Here is a 22293-nt window from a genome sequence, read left to right on the forward strand (position 1 = left end):
ATGGCCTACATTTAAGTCTTTCATCCATCTTGAGTTTATTCTGGTGTACAGTGTAAGTTGGTGGTCTCGTTTCATTTTTTTGCATGTCCCTGTCCAGTTCTCCCAACATCATTTGTGGAAGATGCTCTTCACACTCCATTTTATGCTCCTTCCCCCTTTGTCAAATATTAGTTGACCATATAGACCTAGGTTTATTTCTGGGCTCTCTATTCTGTTCCATTGATCTATATGTCTGTTCTTCTGCCAGTACGAGACTTTTGATTACCATGGCCCTGAAGTATAGTTTGATATCAGGAATTTTGACTCCTTCTACTGTGTTCTTCTTCTTCAAGATTGCTGTGGCTATTTGGGCTCTTTTTTGGTTCCATATAAATATTTGAAGTACTTGTTCTAGGTCTGTGAAATATGTCATTGGTATTTTAATAAGGATTGCGTTGAATCTATAAGTTGCTTTGGGTAGTATGGACATTTTAATGATGTTGTTTTTTCCCATCCATGAACATGGTATTTGCTTCCATTTATTTGTATCTTCCTTAATTTCTTCCTTCAGTGTTACGTAGTTTTCTGAGTACAGATCTTTTACCTCCTTGGTTAAGTCTATTCCTAGGTACTTTGTTTTTTTGTTATGGTAAATGGGATATTTTCTTTTTTAGTTTCTAGCTGTGATATTTTATTGTTGGTGTACAGAAATGCCTTCGATCTCTGAATATTGACTTTGTATCCTGCTATTTTGCCAAATTCACTTATTAGGTCGAGTAGTTTTTTTTTTTGTGGAGTCTGTAGGGTTTTCTGTGTACACTATTATGTCGCCTGCAAATAATGACAGTTTTACTTCCACTTTTCCAATTTGGATGCCTTTTATTTCTTTTTCTTGTCTGATTGCGGCGGCTAGAACGTCCAACACTGTGTTGAATAGGAGTGGAAATAGTGGACATCCTTGTCTTGTTCCTGACCTCAGGGGGAATGCTCTCAGTTTTTGCCCATTGAGTATGATCTTGGCTTCAAGTTTCTCATATATGGCCTTAATTATGTTGAGGTATGCTCCCTCTATTCCCATTTTGCTGAGTTTTCATCATAAATGGGTGTTGTATTTTATCAAATGCTTTTTCTGCATGTATTGCTATGATCATGTGGTTTTTGTCTTTCATTTGGTTTATGTGGTGTATTACGTTTATTGATTTGTAAATATTAAACCATCCTTGCATCCCTGGGATGAATCCCACTTGATCGTGGTGTATAATCTTTCTAATGTGTTGCTGTATCTTGTTTGCCAATATTTTGTTGAGGATTTTAGTATCTACGTTCATCAGTGATATTGGCCGGTAGTTTTCTTTCTTTGTTGTGTCTTGACCTGGTTTTGGAATTAGGGTAATACTGGCTTCATAGAATGAGTTTGGGAGTCTTCCCTCTTCTTGGATTTTTTGGAATAGTCTGAGAAGGATAGGAGTTCTTTTCTCTATGTTTTGTAAAATTCAGCTGTGAAGCCATCCGGTCCAGGGCTTTTGTGTGTCGGGAGTTTTTTGATACTGCTTCAATTTGTCTAGTTGTTATTGGTCTGTTCAGGCTTTCTGCTTCTTCTTGATTCAGTTTTGGAAGACTATGTTTCTAGAAATTTGTCCATTTCATCTAGGTTGTCAAATTTCTTGCCATACAGTTGTTTGTAGTAATCTCTTACAATCCTTTTATATTTCTGTGATATCACTCGTCATTTCTCCTCTTTCATTTCTGATTTTATTTATTTGGGTCTTCTCTCTTTTTTTTCCTGATGAGCTTGGTTAAAAGCTTATCGATTTTGTTTATCTTTTCTAAAAATCAGCTCCTACTTTTGTTGATGTTTTGAATTGTTTGTTTAGGCTCTATGTCATTTAATTCTGCTCTGATCTTCATGATTTCCTTCCTTCTGCTTGCTCCGGGCTTCGCTTGTTGTTCTTCCTCTAATTCTTGTAACTTTAGGGTTAAATTTTTTTATTAGAGATACTTCTATACTTTTTAGGTAGACTTGTATTGCTATGAACTTTCAGGACTGCTTTTGCTGTGTCCCATAGGTTTTAGGTTGTTGTGTGTTCCTTATCATTCATTTCCAGAAACTTTGATTTCTTCCTTGATGTCATAGTTACCCATGCATTATTTAATATCATGTTCATTCGCCATGAGTTTGAATGTTTTTGAGTTTTTTCCTTGAGGTTGATTTCCTATTTTAAGCCATTGTGATCTGAGAAGATGGTTGACACAATTTCAGTTTTCTTTAATTTGTTGAGGCTTGTTTTGTGTCCTACCTTGTCTATCTTTGAAAATGTTTCATGTGCACTTGAAAAGAATGTATATTTTGCTTCTTTGAGGTCAAATGCTGTATATATATCAACTAAGTCCATTTGATCTAGAGTGTTGTTCAGTACCTCAATATCTTTGTTGTTTATTTGGTTCAAAGATCTGTTCATTGTTGACAATGGGGTGTTAAAGTCCCCTAGTATGAGTGTGTTGCTGTTTATATCCTTCCTGAAGTTTTCAAAATTTTCCTTACATATTTGGGTGCTCCTAAGTTGGGTGCATATATGTTTACAAGGGTTATATCTCTTGATGGATTTTTCCCTTAAGTATTATGAAATGTCCTTCTTTGTCTCTTTTTATGGCCCTTGCTCTGAACTCTGTTTTGTATGATATAAGTTTTGCTACCCCAGCTTTTTTTTTCATGTCTGTTTGCTTGAAATACCTTTTTTCATCCCTTCACTTTCAGTCTGTGTAGATCATTTGTTCTAAGGTGTGTCTCTTGTAGACAGCATATATGTGGGTCATGCTTTGTAATCCATTTAGCTACCATATGTCTTTTGATTGGAGCATTTAATCCATTTACATTTAAGGTTATTATTGATAGGTACTTATTCATTGTCATTTTCCCCCTTTGTGCTGTGTTCCTCTCTGTCTCTCTCTGTTTCTTCATCTTCTTAAAGTAGATCCTTTAGCATCTCTTGCAATGCTGGTTTGGTGGAGATGTATTCTTTTAGCCTTCTTTTGTCTTGGAAACTCCTTATTTCATCTTCCATTTTGAATGAGAGCCTTGCTGGGTAGAGTAGTCCTGGTAGTAGGCCTTTGTTTTTCATTGCTTGAAATATTTTTTGCCGTTCCCTTCTGGCTTGTAGTGTTTCTGCTGAGAAATCTGATGATAGCCTTATTGGAGCTCCCTTGTATGTTATTAGTTGTTTCTCTCTTGCTGCTTTTAGGATTCTCTCTTTGTCTTTCAATGTTGCCATTTTAATTATGGTGTGTCTTGAAGTGGGCCTCTTAGGGTTCATCTTCATTGGGACCCGTTGTGCTTCCTGGACTTGTGTGACTCTTTCTCTCATCAGGAAAGTTTTTGTCATTAGTTTTTCAAACAGGTTTTCTGGCCCTTGCTCCTCCTCTTCTCCTTCTGGAATTCCTATGATATGGATATTATTACATTTCATGTTGTCCTGAAGCCGTCTTAAAACCTCTTCGTTCTTTTTCAGTCTTTTTTCATTTTGTTGCACTGTCTGGGTGTTTTTTTTCTTTTTTTTGCCAACTGTCTACCTGAATCCTCCACCCCTCCTGAATAAAAAATATATATATGTGCATTTTATTAAGATCCCCAGGTGGCTCCTACGCACACTGATGCTTGACACGCGATGCTCTGGAGGTTTTCAGAAAAGACAGGATTTTAGTTATTTTTCATTGGATTATGAAGACCAGGAGATAAGGAAGCATATTCCAGGTGGTAAAGTGGTAATGTTCTGAAATGACAAGGAGGAATTTCTAGTGTTTTGTCTGGCACTAAAAACTAACATAGTGTTGACTGCTGACTGTCAGACTGTATGCTAAGCGCTTTATATGGAGTAGCTCATATAACCCTCGCAACGTTATTAGGTAAGGTCCATTATTATATTCATCTTATGGAAAAAGGAAGCTAAGAGACAGATCAAGGGCTCACTGGTGGAGCTGGGCAGACAGAATCAGAGCTGCATTTCACCATCTTACGTCGTCCACAGCACCTCTGCCCACGCATGAGAGTCAAAACCGCAGACCTCGGCTGTCTCTGCACCAACTGAAAATCAGTTTTTTTCCTACATTGTCCTCCAGCTCACTGATCTAATCTTCTGCTTCCTATAGCCTACTTTTAATTCCTTCTACTGTGTTCTTCAATTCAGAAATTGTATTCTTCATTTCATCCTGGCTCTTATTGATAGCTTCTATGCCCTTTTTCATGTTGGTGTAATTTTCAGTAATAAGTTCCTTGTAGTTTCCATGGAGTTCCTTGTAGTTTCCCTAGAATTCTTTGTAGTTTTCCTTGAGCTCGCTGAGCTCATTCAGCTTTTTCATAATCCATGCTTTGAATTTCATATCTGATAGTTTGCTTCCCTCTATTTCAGTTAGCACTTTTTCTGGGGCTTCTTCCTTTCCTTTCGATAGGGGTTTGTTTATATGTCTCCCCATTTTTGTGACTCTTATTGTTTGATCTGCACTTCCTGGATCTGCCCCTGGTGGCGTCAGATCCCCGTGTACCAGTCTCCATCTCTGTGATCTTAGTTTCAGACTGATAACTGTGAATTTGCTGTACTCATTGTCCCTATTGGCACATCCAGAGAGTGTGTACTGGTGTGTGTTGATGTCTGATTTTGTCTGGTACTCACAAATTGTTGAATGCTATTTGCTCATTGTAGAACCATAGTTAATTCACTAGAATCTGGTTTGCTCTATAACATATTCACTGAAATAATGTGAACCTATTATATAATAATGAGTTATAGCAGATTCACTAGAATCTGTGTGGCATTGGTGTCAGGGTCATTATTTTTAAGTTCGGAAAATACCTGATTTTATCAATAAACTTTTGAAATTTTGAAATAAAAATAAAAAGTATCTTAAGGTACTTTTCTTCATTGCTTCTTAAGTAACTATCTGAAGTGACCATGATTGAAAACCTGTGACTGAAATTGAATTGTTACCTCTGTATCCTTTGAAAAAGTGTATAATGCTTGAATAGTCTTTGCATTTAGACTTTAACCTTCACTACCTTGTTTTATTTTCTCTTTAGGAAAAAACAAAACAAAACAACCTTTTTTTTTCTTTACCGAAAGTATTGACTTGTTTGTTAAAGCTTTAAATACTCAATCAGTTTATAATCTCATATGTTTGGAGATAATCTTAACCATTTATATATTTTTTCTACATATTTTCTCCTTGTTATTAACAACTTAAATTATTATAGTGCATTTGTCATAATTAATGAACCAGTTTTACTATATTATTATTAACTAAAGTCTATATATTATTCAACCAGCAAACACATTACATTTAGTAGTCCAATCTCCTCTTGGCTCTGATGATTTCTCAGACTTTCGTTGTTTTTTGATGACCTAGATAGTTTTGATAAGTACTGGTCAGATATTTGGTAGAATGACTCTCAATTGGTATTTGATGTTTTTCTCATGATTTTAATGGGATTATGTGTTTTGGAGAGGAAGACCAAAGACATAAAGTGTCATTAACATTACATCACATCAAGGGTAGCTGTCCACTGGGTGCACAGGCTCTGGGGTTTCCCAGGAGGTGCAGGCCAAGGTCAGCCCCACCTGTGTTTTGTCTGGAGCACCCTGCCTGAGCTGCAAAGTGATCTGAGATGGCTGCTACTTGTGCTGGGCTTGGAGGTTCCCAGGCTAAGCCAAGCTGTGAATCTAGGCTGGTTGCTGCTATTGCCAGCCCTGGGGCCACTTAGCAATCGGTACAGGGACTTGGGGCTCACTGAGACTGGCTATTGCTTGTTTGAAAGGATTTAGGAGTTGTGAAGCATGAGCCAAGACCAGCCATTCATATGGTAAAGCAGCTTAAGTGGGCCCTTAAGTTGGGTGGAGTGGAGTCTAAGGATCTCCTTGGGTGGGGCAAGCAGTGTTCCCAGGTTGAAGGAGACTCATATATGACACCAGCCTACCAGCTCTGTGGCTGTGTCGGGGGAGGGTTCAGAAAAGGAACAATGGCCTCCACCCACCTTTCTCTCTGGGAGAAAGCTGTCACCCACCTCTCACCTTGATGCCAAACACTTCACTTCCTCCCTGTATGCAACTGGTGCTAGCTGCTACCCTGGTGCTGGAGCTCAGAGGGAGTGAGTCTGAGTAAGTCCCTGTGTGGGTTCTTTAAGAGGAATTGCTTGGGACTCCAGAAGTTTCTTCCACTGAGTCAATCCCTGCTGGTTTTTGCAGTCAGAAGTTATAGGACTTATCTTCCTGGCACTGGAACCCTGGGCTAGGGGGCCTGGTGTGGGGCTGGGACTCCTCTCTCCTGAGATATCCCTCCCTGAATTTTTATCCACCACACATGGGTGAGAGACCAGTCTGTTCCACGTCTCCACCCCTTCTACTCATCTGGATGGATGTGGTTTCTTTTATTCCATAGTTGTCAGACTTCCATTCAGCTTGATTTCTGACAGTTCTGAGTGATGGTTGTTCTATATTTTAGTTGTAATTTTGATGTGGTTGTGCAAGGAGGAGAGCTGTGTTTACCTAGGCTGCCATCTTGACTGGAAGTCAATTTATGACTTTTGACGTCGACCTTTATTGCCTGGCTAGGGTAGCGTGTGTCAGATTTCTTCTGTAAAGTAACTCCTTTCCCCCCTTTCCAAACCATGCTCTTTGTAAGGAAGTCACTATGTGTACCCCACATCTAAGGAGTGGGGGGAGTCATGCACCCAAGGTTTCTCTCCCATGTATTTCTTTATTCAGTCATCTGTTTTTTATCATTACGGATTAAATTCTGTACTGCTCATCACTTCAACTTTGACCACTGGGAGCTCTTTCAGTTGGCTACTGTGTACCTCTGATGTACCCCCATTGCATGCACTTTTTGACATGCACTCATGTGCATGGTTTCTTCCCAGTAGTTCTTTACTTTCTGGCACTACAAGAGGCTTCAGGTTTATCTTCTGCCTAGAAACAGTCATGTCTCTAAGGAGCCCTGTTTCCTTTTATTAGAGAATGGTATTACAAACCATGATCTGGGTGCTTGGTATATACACTGCTACTGGGTGTTGCCCTTTAAGTTGACAGAGCAGGGAAATACATGTGCATTTAGTAACCTGTGTATATTATATACATATACCTATAAATATTTCTGTACTATATGAAGCTAAATATGAGTTTATATTGATATCTGCAGTTTTAATCCATTACTGTGTGGATCATTCTAGCCTCCTTTTCTTATCTGTTCCATCCAACAATGAGACACCTGTCTCCTACCATTTGCCACCCATTGATTTAAATTATTCTATTTCAGTATACGTGTATAGCAGCATAAGAATTACTAATCTGGCCCAGGCTTGTGTGGCTCAGTGGAATGAGTGCCGGCTTGTGAACTAAAGGTCGCTGGTTTGATTCCCAGTTAGGGCACATGCCTGGGTTGCAGGCCAGGTCCCCATTTGGGGGCATGCGCGAGGCAACCGATCAATGTATCTCTAGCATATTGATGTTTCTCTCCCTCTCTCCCCCTCTCTAAAAATAAATAAGTAAAATTAAAAAAAAAAAAAGAATTACTAATCTGTACCCTCACCCTCTTCATTGACTTGTTTCATATAACAAATTCTGTCATATTCCACATTTCATCCTGAGATCCTCCAGCCTCCTCAGTGATTTTTAAAAATTTGTGTACATTAAAAAATAATAGTAATAATTTATGTACATTAAAGCTCATTCTTTGGCTTCTAAAGTTCTGTGGGTTTTAACAAATACAGTGTCTTGTGTCCATTGTTATAGCATCATACAGAATCCCGTTTAACGTGTTCAGTTCTTCCCCCTTTCCCTTCACAACCTCTCATTCCTGACCACTCCTTCCTGCCCCAGCAACAACTGATCTTTTTACCAACCTCTGTGGTTTTGCCTTTCCCAGAATATCACATATTTTTTTTAATTTTTATTTTTCAGTTATAGTTTACAGTCAATGTTATTTACTTTCAGGTTGTACAGCATAATGGTTAGACAGTCATACTGTACGAAGTGATTCCCTGATATTTCTAGTACCCACCTGTCACCATACATAGTTATTAGGATATTATTGACTACATTTCCCGGTGCTGTACTTGACATCCCCATGATTATTTTGTAACTGACAATTTGTACTTCTCAATCCCTTCGCCTTTTTGACCCAGAGCATCACATATTAAAGTCACACAGTAGGGTAACTTTTTCAGGCTGTCTTCTTTCACTTAATAGTATGCATTTAAGATTCTTCCATCTCTTTTTGTGGATTGATAGCTCACTTTCTTTTATTGATGAATAATATTGCGTTGTATAGATGTTTGTTTATTCACTTACCTATTAAAGGATATCTTGCTTGCTTCCAGCTTTTGGTGATTATAAAGCTGCCATAAACATTTGTGTGCAGGTTTTATGTGGACATAGTTTTCGGATAAGTTGTGTAAATACCTAGGAGTGTGATTGCTGGATGTTATGGAATGACTATCAATTTTTTCTTTTTTTTTCCATTACTAACAATTATAGCAACTCTCTAGAAAGACTGCAGTTGACTTCAAAACAAGTAATTTTTTCGATCTTTAATGATTTACTTTGGTGTATTAAAAAGTGTAGTCACTCTCAAACACATACTCTTGACTGATGCTGCTTCTTCTTTTACTATTTGCTCTATTCCATTTTCCTAGATTAACTGCATGTAAATATGATAAATAGATTATGGGCAGAAAAATGTATTCTGTTTCAGAGAACTTTTTCTGAATCCAGATTGTGTGGGAAATGTCTGTGGCTTAGAATTGGTTTGTGATAGATGATAGAATTACATCTATTTATATGTAGAATTACATCTATTATCTGTTTGGTAGCCCTGTAAGGTAAGTAGTAAAGTCTGCCAGAGATTGACTTACTTGGTATTTATGTAGTATTTTAAGGATCCCAAGGTAATATTTTGGTTTCTTCCCACCATGGTTGTAATGTAGGTTATCAATGTTTTCCTCATTGATGAATGAAGAGATAGAGATTTAGATTTCTTACGAGAAATCTATAAATAGAATTCTGGTGTATGAACATTGATGCTGAGACTAGTAGACTGATGAAACTATAGGAATTTAATTTCTCTTCAATTCTGGCTTTTAAATGTTCTTTCAAGGTTAGTAATGAACTGTTGAGGGGATTCTTGATTGTTGTTACCAAATCCAACATTGATGAGAGATTTAGCATAGGTAGATTTAATCTCTTCCTTTGGGTGGGGGAAAGTATAAAGAATAGTTTCTATGACCTTGGTCATTGAACTGACACTCAGAATATTTTTAAGTATGTGAATAGAACACCAGTCTCAGGGAGCAGAGAGAAACCACTTGAGTTCTTCTAAGGATACAGGTTTGTATATGATCTATTCATTGTGAAAGTGAGCTCACCACAGATCAGAAAGTTATTTTTTGCCAAGTTGTCATGGTCCTACCATGACCTCTTAACCTCCTTGGATGTACTTTATTTTTCCAACAGACTTGAAAATTTTGGTGCTGCTGCTGGAGGCCAAGAAGTTGACTGATTACCAGGGCCTAGAATTTGAGAGTTGAAAAGAAGGTCCCAGGTATTTTCAGGCACCTCCTCACGCAGCCCGTTGAGTCTGGCACTAAAATGTTTGCAATTTGACTTTTAGGTGCCTTTTATCATGTTAAGTACAGGACAGAGTTTCCCTTTACAATATGTGTGTGACAAAAACCAATAAATAAGTGACACTGAGGGTTGTACAACAATGGGTTTGTTATAAGTTATCCTGGCCAAGGTTTCTCTGCCAAAGGCTGACAGCAAAATGGCAATGGGAAGACTGCCAGCCTCCAGTCTTAACACATTTGAAAGGTAAAGAAATCTGGGTTGTGAGAGAAGCCACACAGTCTGAAAGCAGGTAGGGGGAGTCAGCTAGGTGGTCTGGGGTGTAAGGGGGAAGCCATGTGGCTGGAGAGAGTCTACCACAAGGTCTAGAGTAAGAAACAGGAGACCCACTGGGAAACCTTCCTGGAGAACACGGTGGCATGGCTGATGAGGCTGGGATTAGTGGGAGATGCCTGAAATGCTGAACTGTGACCAGGAATACTGAGCCGTGGACTTCTGTTCTTCTGACTGGCATATTCTGAAACTGGCCTCGTTTGGCAGGAGGAGGCAGTACCAAGTGTTTTTGGGTGTTTTAAAGGGAATGGTACAAAACGGTAGAAACCCGCCACTATTCTGAATCTGTAAAACTTAAATAAACCCCCTTTCCTTTTCCACCAAAAAAAAGAAAAAAGAAAAAAAAAAATCTGGGAAGCACTGTTTATCTTTTCCAAGAGAAATACTTTTCTTTTCCAGTGACCAAGGACCAGTTTAATACAGAGCCAGGCCCTTTGGGCTAAGTAAGCCAAGCCAAGTGTTGAGACAGCTTATTCATCTAGGTTTTCCTGCTATTTGTATTAAAGTATGAGGAAAGAGAGGAATAAGTGACAACTGAGCATGTTAAACCGCCATTCGTTATTTCACACTCTTTCTCTTGTTGACCTTTGATGTCAATAATTCCTCTTGGAAATTTTTTTCTCTCTCTGCTTTCCTGACAGTATTTGGAATATTGTAGGTCCTTAGTCTTTATCAAATGAATGAATGAAAGATCTGTATTCACAGCGAACACAACAAAATAACCTGACACCTTCTAAAGACATAGCTCTGGGTTTGGTTGCAAGTTATATTTGTAGAGTCCTTATGGCTGAGCCAAAAATGGTTTTCCATTTTGGTTTTTTTTTTACTGTCTTCTCTCCCATTGATTAATTGCTTGTCTTCATTTGTCATTGTGGTAAGTCCAGGAGAGCTTGTTTTCAGTCCACACTAGATATGAAGCCCTTTCCTGTGAAGCCCTTTATACTCCTTGTATTATTGTTGACAACTTCATCTTCCTGTCCTTCTCAGTCACGCAACATACTTGGCATAGTTTTGTGATGGGAGGCTCCCTTTCTTTCTCATAGTTAATCTCAAGTTGCCTTTTCTTTATAACCTTTTAGACTTTTAACATTTTTGTTTGTTTGGGATTTTTGTTTTTTGTTTTTTAATATGACTCTTTTTATTCCTTAATTCAGTAGAGGTTTAAGTACTTACAGAGGACTAGCCATAGTTTTAGGTGACAGGTCTGAATGACATAATTCCGTCCCCTTTTGGTTTATATGCTACTTAGAAAGTTAGTGTAAGAACACAAATAACTACAGAACAAAGTAAGTAGGATACTAAGTGCTAGATGAACAGTACCCATGCTGCTACAGGTGATCAAATGCAAGTGATTGTCCATCTGGAGTAATCACAGGTGGTGTGTTTGGGCTAGTCCGTAACAATAAAAATGAGAAATAGCTTTAAACTGCATAAGTAGGTATGGTATATATACAGGTTAGGCAAAAGTAGGTTTACAGTTCTGTGTGAAATACAAGTTTATTCTTATATTATCATTTTCCATAGGAACATCTATAAACCTACTTTTGCCCCACTCTGTATCAATATGGTATCTATAATTTAGCAGTCACAAAATATTTAGAAAAATCTTGCTTGAAACGGTGAGATGCTCCTACTAAGAAAGAAGGATACAAAACTTCATAAGATGGACGCATATTTTTAACTAAAAGGAAACGTCAAAATGTTAAGTCAACATCTACATTATCCACTATGAATATTCATTAACAAAAAGTTATTTTTTAAAAAGGACTACTTGTTTCCTATTGTTTTCTAATTCCATTTTTACCATTGTGCTGTGTTGAATAGGCTTTTTGCCTTTGCCTTGTATGCTCATTTTCTAGACATAATCCCCTCTGCTGGTTCTTTTAGCTTTGCTTAGGTCTACCATGGTTACATGGTCTCCCTACTCGTTTCCACATTTTTATGTGTGGAAATAGCATGGAACTGAGAATTTGACAGATCAAAGTTTAAATCCCAACTCACATTTATTAGCTGTGAAAATTTAAGGCACCCTTAGTTTCCTCATTTGTAGAATGGTGGGTTTAATCAGGTTGTTTTGAAGACAAACAGGTAGTGTGTATATGAAAGCCTAAGATGGTGCCAGGTGCATAGGCTCTGCAGGGTAACCAGTGGGGAGTTTATAGTGTCTTCCTTCCTTCACTCTCAGCTAGTAAGTGACTGTAGACAATAATAACCATCTTAAAGTATTTTCATGTTTCTTTAATACTTTATTAATACCTTAGAGTGTTGTAAGAATTAATTAAGCAATCTTTGTGAAAAAGCTCATGGTAGATGTGAAGGTACTGTACTAGGTAGTGTACTAGTGTATCAGTTAGGACGCTCTAACTGTGCTCACATAGTACAGCACTGTCACCGTGAGCACAGAGGTTGGCTGTCTATGATATAGTGAGGGCTCCGCCTGGTTCTCTGGCGCCTCCTCTGTGTGCTGGCTCTGTCCTCAGACACATGCTAGCTGGCTCAGCAGTGCCAAGTGCCTCATTCAGATGTAACCTTCTTCACAAGGAGAAAGGACACCGCCTCTTCCAGAGTGTCATCTTTAGCCTAATTTCTCAGCCTCAGGTGAGAGAGAGAGAGAGAGAGGGAGAGTGTGTGTGTGTCGGTCCTGTGCGTCCCTTGACTCTTATCTACTAGATGCCAGTAGCACTGCAACCACCACCGATTGTTACAACCAGAAATGTCTTCAGATATGGTCAGATGTCCCCTGGGTGGCAGAATTGCCTAATGGAGAGAACCAGGAGCTCGTCAGGAGTGAGGACAACTTTATCGGAAACAGCTGCAAGATCTTTCCCATCTTAGCCTTGGCCCCATTCTCTCTGCCTGGGCAGTATAGCTTTGCATATCCATGCTTCAATCAGTTATTGGCATTAGCACAACTAAGATTGATTAGAAATTAGCTTTCTCACCTGGGAGGAGAGTATATGATTAAAAATTGATTTTGTTGTTAGGGTGGAGGGGTCTGAATGTTGGATAGGTAACAGCAGAGTCTGCCAATGGAAAAAAATATTCACTCTAAAATTCCTTACCTGTGGCAAGGGCTGTTGAGGGTGCTGTGTTGGAAAATGCAGGCAATTTGACTAGTGGGTCTGCAGGAGTTATTATAAACGATAGTAAGGGGATGACTGTAACATTAGGTGAAGACTGGAGTGGTGTTGATATTTTTCACTGTTGACTGCTGGCACCTAGCACAGATTTCAATAGATAACAGCATATGCTTAATGAAAATTATTTTGAATGAATGCATATTAAAGAAAGGCCAATCAGAATGCTCCCATGAGTGAAATGGTGTTTTTGATTTAGTGAGCAGTGATGTGATTATCAATACAGTTGGCTGAAATGAAGAGACTCATGTAGACCACCTCCAATCCTTTCTTAAAAATAAACTATATTCAGCTTCAAAGGAATTATGCTTTGGCCTAAATAGTACCTTTTAAAACAAGCATGAAGTATTTAACTCATAATATTAATGATATTTCATTATGTTTCTTGCACTTCCTCCTTTAGAACTTAACCTATTTCTGTGACATTGATAAGAACTCTTGGTTGGACCATCAATTTATTAATACATATTCTATACCTACGTATATACTATATATTGTACATTAGATATGAGACAGAAGTACTAATTTAAAAGGATTAGATAAACATGAACTATTATTACAGTAATATTTTACTGGTTTAAAATATGGTTCAGTGGTGCAAAATATTTTTTGCTTCTTAAACTAACATTTGATTAGAACAGAGTGATTTACTGTAAGTCATTGACTTTTTTGGAGTGGGGAGAAGTGATGGACATGTTTATTATTACCTTGATTGTGATGATGGCATCACAGGTGTATGCATATGTCCAAAGTAATCAAATTAAATATATATAGTATGTGCGGGTTTTCGCATTCCAGTTATACCTCAGTAAATCTGTTAAAAAAAGAACCAGTGATGCATCTCAAGAGCAGATGAAGATGAGTCCCAGGTGTATCTTTTCTTGGCTCCCAGGGATGGATCCAAAACTGCAATAGAACTCGGCTGACTTTCCGTTTTTTTAGTATTTTTCCTGTCTATTAATTTTGTGGTTTTGCTTTGTTTTTGGTTTGTTTACAGCTAAGCTGTTCCTCATTGGTAGTAGCAATGGGAGTTTGGCTTTATGGTTTGAACACCTGTTGATCTCTATAGAGATTAATGTTTCTACATATCTAATCTCTTTTGAGTGGGAGACAACAGAGAATCTGCTTTGTCCGTTCCCCTCCCCCCAGTTATTTGAATTTAGGTTTGATTACTAAAGAAATGTGTGTTTTTTATAAAAGTTGCAAGCAATAATTAAGTTTTATGAAACAAGAGTGAGAGTTCCTCTTCAAATTTCCACTTTACCGTACAGCACCAGCATTACCTGTGAACTTGGCTTTATTAGTTTTTTAGAAGTCTTTTCTGATTATTTGTCTACTTTGTGCTCAAATCAGTTAAGATTTCTATGCCCACTGGGAGAAGATCAGCTCTTTGATATCTGGACTGGTGTTTATATTTCTGTGTTTAGTCTCTACCTCTGTCTTGAGATTTTTTAATTGAAACTATAAGCTCTATTTCTCTGTATGTCTATGTGCCTGTAATTCAAAAAGGTCTTTACCTGTACAAATTAAAAAGTATTAAATAAATATGAACTATTTTTACAGTAATATTTTATTCAAATATTTAAAAATATTTTTTCTTATTAAAATTATTTGGTTAGAACAGAGTGATTAACTGTGAGTCATTAATTTTTAAAATCTTGGTGTACCACTAAGGAATATAGTAACCATTAGTTCTTTCAGAAGAAATTAATATAGGGGATTGGTTAAGTAAATGTTGGAAGATTGAGAGTCACCGAGGAAGGGGAAACAAAGGGAAGAGGCTGGGGTTATCAGAACCTCAAAGTTCAGAGAAGGGGCCTCACAGAGCTGGTGCCAGCACTTCTGAGGGGGTGCAGTGGAGCTGGTAGTGTCTACGCACGTCCAAAAGGAAAGCTGGAGACTGGAACCAGCTGCCAGGCAGTGCTGGTGCAGATAGCAAGCCAAAAAGACAAGGTCTCTTCTTCCTTCCTTCTTCCTCCTTCCTTCCAGTCTCTTCACGTACATACTGCTGGTGGTGGAACCCAACAGGAAGCCAGCTAAGGAAGGAAAAATGTAGTTTGTAGGGTAGTTCCACATCACAAAGGGTGAGTGCAAAGTTCAAAGACAATAGTTTAGTAAGTGACACACTTAACACTTGAATGAAGCAGATATTCAAAGAACTGGTCACAGGTTCAGCTAATTAAAATTTTTTGTTTCAATGGCAGTCATAGCTAGAAAGAATACCTCAAGAGGTATATTACAGAGCCGGTGAGCAAACTTTCTATAAGGGTCAGATTTTAAATATTTGAGGCTTTGCAGGCCATAAGGTATCTGTCTCCAATACTTAGCTCTGCCTTTGTAGCTCAAAAGCAGCCTTAGACAACATGTAAATAAGTAAACAATAACACTTTATTTATAGAAACAGGTAGTGGGCTGGATTTGGCCCCAGGACTCTCTAGTCTGTAGACTCCTGATGTAGTGCATTTCACTTAGGGCGAAGTTCATCAGTGATGGTCCATATGGATTCATGTTTGGAATAACCAGGATACTTTTTAATTTAAGAGCTCATCTCTTTAAATCTGATTAGATTAGTTTTAAAGCCTCTTGCTGGCTAAAGAAGACCTATAAAAAGGACTAGGGGAAGTGTTAGCTCTGCCATTCTTTTGTTCACTTAGGACTGCATTATTAATATTATCTTTAATACATAGTTTCTTTATAGGGATGTTTTTAAGCCACTTACGCATTTTGTATGCTTTAGTTAAAAATTTGTATAGTTGTACAACAATGTGAATATACTTAATGCCACTGAATTGTACATGTAAAAATGGTTAAAATGGTAAATTTTATGGTACACATATTTTACCATACACAAAAATGATGTCACGTGACGTGCATATGTACACTTCTTGTTATGGAGCGTCGCTCTTTCTTCAGGTGTCTCAGGTACTGGAAGTGGTTGGCTGGCATGAAAACTTACTAGAGTGCCCGTCACTACCCATACATTAGATTCATAAAGCTTTATTTCATACTAGTTTTAGATAAAAGAAAATGTAAATAGAATATTTAGTATCTACTCCTACTCCCACTGGATCATCCTGTGCACTCCTGAGTATGCACGCACCCACTGAAGAGAGACCACTGGGCTAGAGACCTGTTTCCTCATAGAATGGTTTGATTTAATATTCAAGCAATACATTGATAATTTTGCAAACTAGACTTTTCTCTGGTTCTTCCCCTGCCAACATATGTTGCTAATGCCTGTCATCCTGACTTTGTATTTCCATGCCTACTGTCCCATTCCTAATCCAGCTTTGCTTTTTCATCTATATTTCTATAGCACTTTATATAAGCTTCTGTTATAACTCAGCACATTGTATTTCAGTTTCTTGCTTATATATCTCCCTTTTTGAGCAGCTTATCTTGTTTATATACTGTATTCCCAGCACCTAGCTGTGGCACACAGCATGCTCTTTCTTACTAAATGCTTTTATTAAATTATTGGAATTAGAACTTAACCCAGACACTGGCTAACTTCTCAGTGGTTCATAACTAACCTAAGCCGTTTATGGTGGCTCAGCCAGCTTTCCCCTCCTTCATAATTTTGGTCAGCCTTAGTTTTTTTCAAAGGCTGAAATCTTTTGCCAGCCACAGCCCTTTTTCATACCAATACTTGGAATTCGGAAGATTAGGACACAAGTTACATTTGCATAGTGCACATCTTTCAGAATAATTACTGTAATTAATCTTGCTGGTGTTGATTAATTCATTAAATATGTAACCCTGCTGGGGATACCACAGTGAGCATTTTACATACAAGGAAACTGAGAGGTTGGATGACAAGTTTATTAAGATTGTATATTGAGTTACTAGCAGAACTGCAACTAGATCCTAAGGTCCAGTGGATAGAAGGGAGTTGCTGTGAGAAGAGTTAGAGCAGGATAGTTGGGATGATATGCGTGAAGGGGTTTGCTTGGGATCATCCTAACCTCTATTTGAGTATTTTCAGTAATTCAAAGGAGGCACCTTACATTTATTTAGACCATGTTGGAGGTTCCATTTGGCATACCAGTCACTTGGTCCACCTTTTTGGGTGGTCAGATGGGGATCAGAGTACAAACTCAATTCAGGATTCTCTGGGAATGGATGGTTTGGAGAATTCTGTGGGGTCTTATGCTTTGGCTATTAGGGGAGCAGTTGACTGATGTGTGGCAGCTAGATAGAGTCTCAGAGACACAGGATGGTTGACTGCCCTGCTGCTGATACGTATCTTGGTTTGGCCTGTACAGGATCACATATGTTCCTTGTCAGTATTTGATGGTTCAGAAATTGTTTACCCAGAAGTGATAAAATTCTGAGAAAAGAGATCACATTAACCAAAAGATCTAAGAACAGGTTTCTAAGTCAAAATACCAACCTATCATGGGAGATGTATATTTGGCTCAGAATCTGTAATCTGTCTAAACCAGGGATTCCCTCCCACTGGGCCCTAGTCTGGTACCAAACAAAAATCAGAAGGTTGCTTGCTTGGTGAGCATAGAATTAAGAGCCAGTTGAATAGTATCTTCCTGTGAGCTTCAGGTTAAGAGAATTGACCTTTTACATTGGAGTATTTCTTAAACAACTGCCAGACATTCAAAATGAAATCACCCAGACCTGTGGGAAGAGACTACTGTATTTTTACCCTTTCGTTTTTTGATATTCATTTGTCAAAAAAGCCTCTGTCATTACCAGTTTCTTTATAAAGGGCAGAACTGATTAAGATTTCCAAGGGTACTGTTTATTTCATATTCTGTTACTTGGGCAATATGTGAAATCTATTCATGAAACTTGTGGTACTTCGTGCTACTTAATATGATTGAGGAATAGCTTACCATCTTCGCTTTGATTCCTGTAACACTCCACATAAAGGATTAATGCACTTCCTACTTTCACTGAGCCTCTGTGGGCACACTGACTGTAGTCCCTATTTTTCTCCAGGGTCATCTAGTAGCAGGCACCCAAATCAGGCAACTCCAAAGAAAAGTGGTTTAAAGAATGGCCAAATGAAGAATAAAGATGACGAGTGCTTCGGGGATGATATTGAAGAGATCCCAGACACAGATTTTGATTTTGAAGGGAACCTAGCCCTGTTTGACAAGGCAGCTGTGTTTGAAGAGATTGATACCTATGAGAGGAGGAGCGGTACCCGTTCCCGGGGCATCCCAAATGAAAGGCCTACTCGATACCGCCACGATGAGAACATCCTGGAGTCAGAGCCCATTGTCTACCGACGGATCACAGTGCCGCACAATGTGAGCAAGGAGTTCTGCACGGGTGAGTTGCACATCCCGCTGGCTGCTCTTCCCTTCCTGTTCTTCTTGAAACAGAATGACCCAGATTCGGAGTCAGAATCTTGTAGTAGGAACTAACTAAAGTGGCTTGGTGGTTGGCCCATTAGTTTGTCTCTTGGAGGTTATGGCCAATATAGCATAATTACCAACCATTGTGGGGCATTTGATTTCCCTGCATGTTCATTTATATCCTATATCTGGCAGGATCTGGTCTGCTGTTCATTTAGTATGTTATGATTAATAACTAAATGCATAGGGGCCAACTATCTAGATTCACATAATCAAATCTGTTTTCACTTTGGCTCCCTTGTTACTGCCTGTATGTTTTAGCAGAAGTTCAGCTGTTTTACTAATTGTTTACCGGAGTTAAAAAACAGTTAAAGATGCATGGTTGAAACCACGGGCTAAAATTAGGGTTTCGATAAACTACATTTGTTTACTACACTGTTTTCATCTCCTGCTAGCCCTGGTCCTTGAGGGCTGGCTAGTTGTAATTCTCATGTAACAAAACAGTGCCTTGGTAGTTATGCAAGTTTCTGTATATAATAGTCTAATCCAGTCATTTTCAGCCTTTTTCATCTCATGGCACACATAAATGAATTACTGAAATTCTGCAGCACACCAAAAAATAGGTTTTTTGTCGATCTGATAAAAAAATAGTTATAATTGTGATTCACTCACACCAGACACCTCTTGTGTTGGCTGTTGGCATTTTTTTATTTGACAGTTTAAGGGAAAAGAGGTCAGTGTCCCTGACTAAATAGTCACGTTTTGTGTGTTTTAAAAATTCTTGTAACACACCGATTGAAATTTTTTTTAGCATTAGAATTTTCAAACATATAGATAACACTTGAGGCAGATAGAAGCAGCTCTGGGTCTGCCTCATCCCTGTCCCTTCCTCCCAAACCACATTCATAACTGGGCTTCTTGGAATACAGTTTTAAAACCATTATTATCGAATGATCTGAAGATAAAAGGGAAATCATAATCATTTTAATAGATAGAGAAGGAACTAAGTATAATGTTCATTTTGGTTTGAAGTTTTGAATATAAAGGATATAAAATTTTTAATTTGCTTTTTTTTTTTTTTTACGGGGTGGGGGAAGAGAGGGAGAAACATCAGTATTTGTTTTCCACTGATTTATGCATTCATTGGTTGATTCTTGTATGTGCCCTGACTGAGGATCGAACCCACAACCTTGGTGTATCGGGACAAGGCTCTAACCAAGTGAGCTACCAGGCCAGGTCTAAGATATAAATTTTGAATGCTGCTAGTATTATAGGTAGAATTATGGAGACAGCTTAATTACATTTGGAGGAAAATCAAATCTGTCGTGACGTTTTGTAGACAGCAGTAGGGCTCTGTTTTATTTGGTTTTGCTTAGTACAGAAGCTTGTCATGCTTTCCATGTGGAAATAAGCAGACTGTCAAGCTAAGAAAGACTCCTAAATTGTTTCTGTCTTTGGCTAGCAAACTCTAGCAGACATACTCTTTACTAGGGTAGTTTTCTTAAGTGGCCCTGAGTGTATCTTGCTGAATGCCTTTGATTTTTACCACCTATGTAAAGGCAAACAGTGTAGTTCAGAATCAGGCTTAATTTAAGTGGCCAGGTTTTAAGCTTTTCAAAGGCAGCTATCATCCATTAGGTCTGGTAGTGCTTCAGACCCTACCATTTGTCTACCTCTGACTGCTCCTCTTTTACTGCCTTGACTGATAGCTTTCTGGCTGAGGTGGTTGGTCACACAGTATGTGATTTCCCTGGAATTCCTGAGCTGGGGAGATGTTAGCGTGCCTTGGAGTGAAGTGGTTAACAGGGAGAGAATACTGTAACTGAGAATCAGGAAAGTCACAGATCTGAAAGAGCTCAAGAAAAACTTGCTGAAGGAGACGGAGGAAAAGGTAAGGATTTCCTCCAACTACACACTCCACCTCCCCAACTTGATCTTCACGCACTTCATTAATTTACCAGAGTAAAAATTCCTGCCTCTCATATGAAAGTGTTTCTCCAAAACTGCCATTAACAAACATACTTCTAACCACATGTGCTGGTCCTTGGTTAAGAATGCAGGTGTGGCAGCTTGTGGTGTGTAGAGACCAGTTGCAATTCACTGGAACATGGCTTTGAGGGGCCAGAGGCCCTGCAACCTCATGCCATCCAGTGTTTTTCTTTGTTCTCAACAGTGCTGAGGAGTGGAAATGGAGCTCTTTTGCCAAGAAGGGTCTATACTGGAAATGGAGCCAGCAAGCAGTTATCTTGCTGAGCAGCTTCTCCTGCAGGTGATTTGTATATTGGCTCTAGCTCTAAGGCATATGCCTCAAAGCAGGTTTTACTGAGTGTTATTCAGATAATAATAGCCCTGGCTGGTTTGGCTCAGTGGATTGAGCGTGGGCCTGCGAGCTAAGTGTCGTTGGTTCGATCTTCCAGTCAGGGCACATCAGAGAAGGAAAACTCTGACTCCAAAAAACCTCCACTGCCTTGCGGCATACCTCTTCAGGGGAAAGGCTAAGGGAGTAAACCCCGACAGAAAATCCGGAGCCAGAGTCCCTAAGGTGGTTTGACGTTGTAGTCAACACCGGCAGCTCCTGCGGCGCACCTGAAGCCAAGCTGTATTGACTCCGTCTTTCCCTTGGACCCTTCAGCTGCGAAGAGAGGGGGGGTCTGCTGCATGGGCAACAGCAGACCCTCCATATCACCCTGCCCAGGCTCTGTAGCTTCAGCTTCACTGGAGAGGACACTCCAGCGTCATCGCAAGATGTCGATTCAACACGGGAGGAGACAGATACCGTGTCACTCCCGAGTCGGACTGCACAACCATTCTCGGCGGTGCAGATAGACTCTTAAGAAGCTACACCATCGTCTCTCGAGACGGACGGCTGCCGCCGCCGCCGCCACCGACGATTCAGATAATGCATAGCTGGAGATACTTTTCCAGTTGGATCTGCTAACCAGATGTTAGGATCAGAATAAGGCAAACTATCTGGAATATGTGAGGAAACACCTAGGTTCATAAAATGTTACTGTTAGGTTATTTGATTACCTAGTATAATTTTCTCAAATTACAGATGAGGGCATTAAGGCCCATTTCCTTTCCTCTTCTGAATGTGGTTCAGTTAAAAAGGAAAAGGAATATAGTATGAGAAGGGCAATTTAATGGCAAAATTTAGTATTCCCTCCGAAATGGGCCAACTTACATGAGCAATTCTGGATAGTGACTTGGATAACTCCTCAGTCTAGCCTTGCAGCATTCATGTCCTAGAACCTCAAATACTGTGTTTTTCCATTAATCCCCAGAGAGGCAAAAGAACAAGATATTTACTACCCATTTGGTGATGGCTGGGGTTTTAGGATTCTGAGGCCTTGCTACTGGTATTCCAGACACTGACTGCATGCTAGTGGTGTCAGCAGTTCCTAAGCCATTGCTGTCTAATTGCTCATACTCCTCCTCTTGGCAATACTCTTCACCAGCTGTGCAGGTGGGGGTGGTCTGTTAATTAGGAAAACATTCAGAAAGCAACTAAATTTAGGTCTTTGTTTAACCCAAGTCTTTGCTCTCTGGAAAGCCCCTTTGAGTCCTTTGATAGTGCCGCTGTCTCCAACAGTCACAGGTGCTCAGACACTTCTCCAGCTTGAACCTACCCTGCTGAGTAATTGTTATCAGTGGCCAAACACATGTGTGTTAAGTTTGGCTATAAAATGCTACATGGGTGTGCACACTTTATGTTCTGTGGTGAGAGGTCCCCAAAGAATACTGGTTAGGGGAGTGGTAAGGCTTCAGGGAAGAAGAATCTCGGCTCAATATTCGTAATATATTTTTTTAAGTATATTTTATTGATTATGCTGTTAACAGTTGTCCCAATTTTTTTTACCCTTTGTTCCCTTCCACCCAGTACGCCCCTTCCCTCCAGCAGTCCCACCCCACTTTAGTTCA

General features: G+C 39.1%; 1 protein-coding gene across 1 annotated transcript in view; it reads left to right on the forward strand.

Annotated features, from left to right (window-relative positions):
* The window catches only part of EDC3 (enhancer of mRNA decapping 3), an 85913-nt gene that overhangs the window by 43082 nt on the left and 20538 nt on the right, over nt 1–22293 (forward strand). The window contains exon 4 of the mRNA XM_090270017.1: nt 18011–18346. Within this exon, the coding sequence (XP_090126143.1) occupies nt 18011–18346 (336 nt within the window). The remainder of the gene's footprint in view (nt 1–18010; nt 18347–22293) is intronic.

Source organism: Furipterus horrens, unplaced genomic scaffold (assembly GCF_987537825.1).
Source record: "Furipterus horrens unplaced genomic scaffold, mFurHor1.1.pri manual_scaffold_3, whole genome shotgun sequence".
Lineage (NCBI taxonomy): Eukaryota > Metazoa > Chordata > Mammalia > Chiroptera > Furipteridae > Furipterus > Furipterus horrens.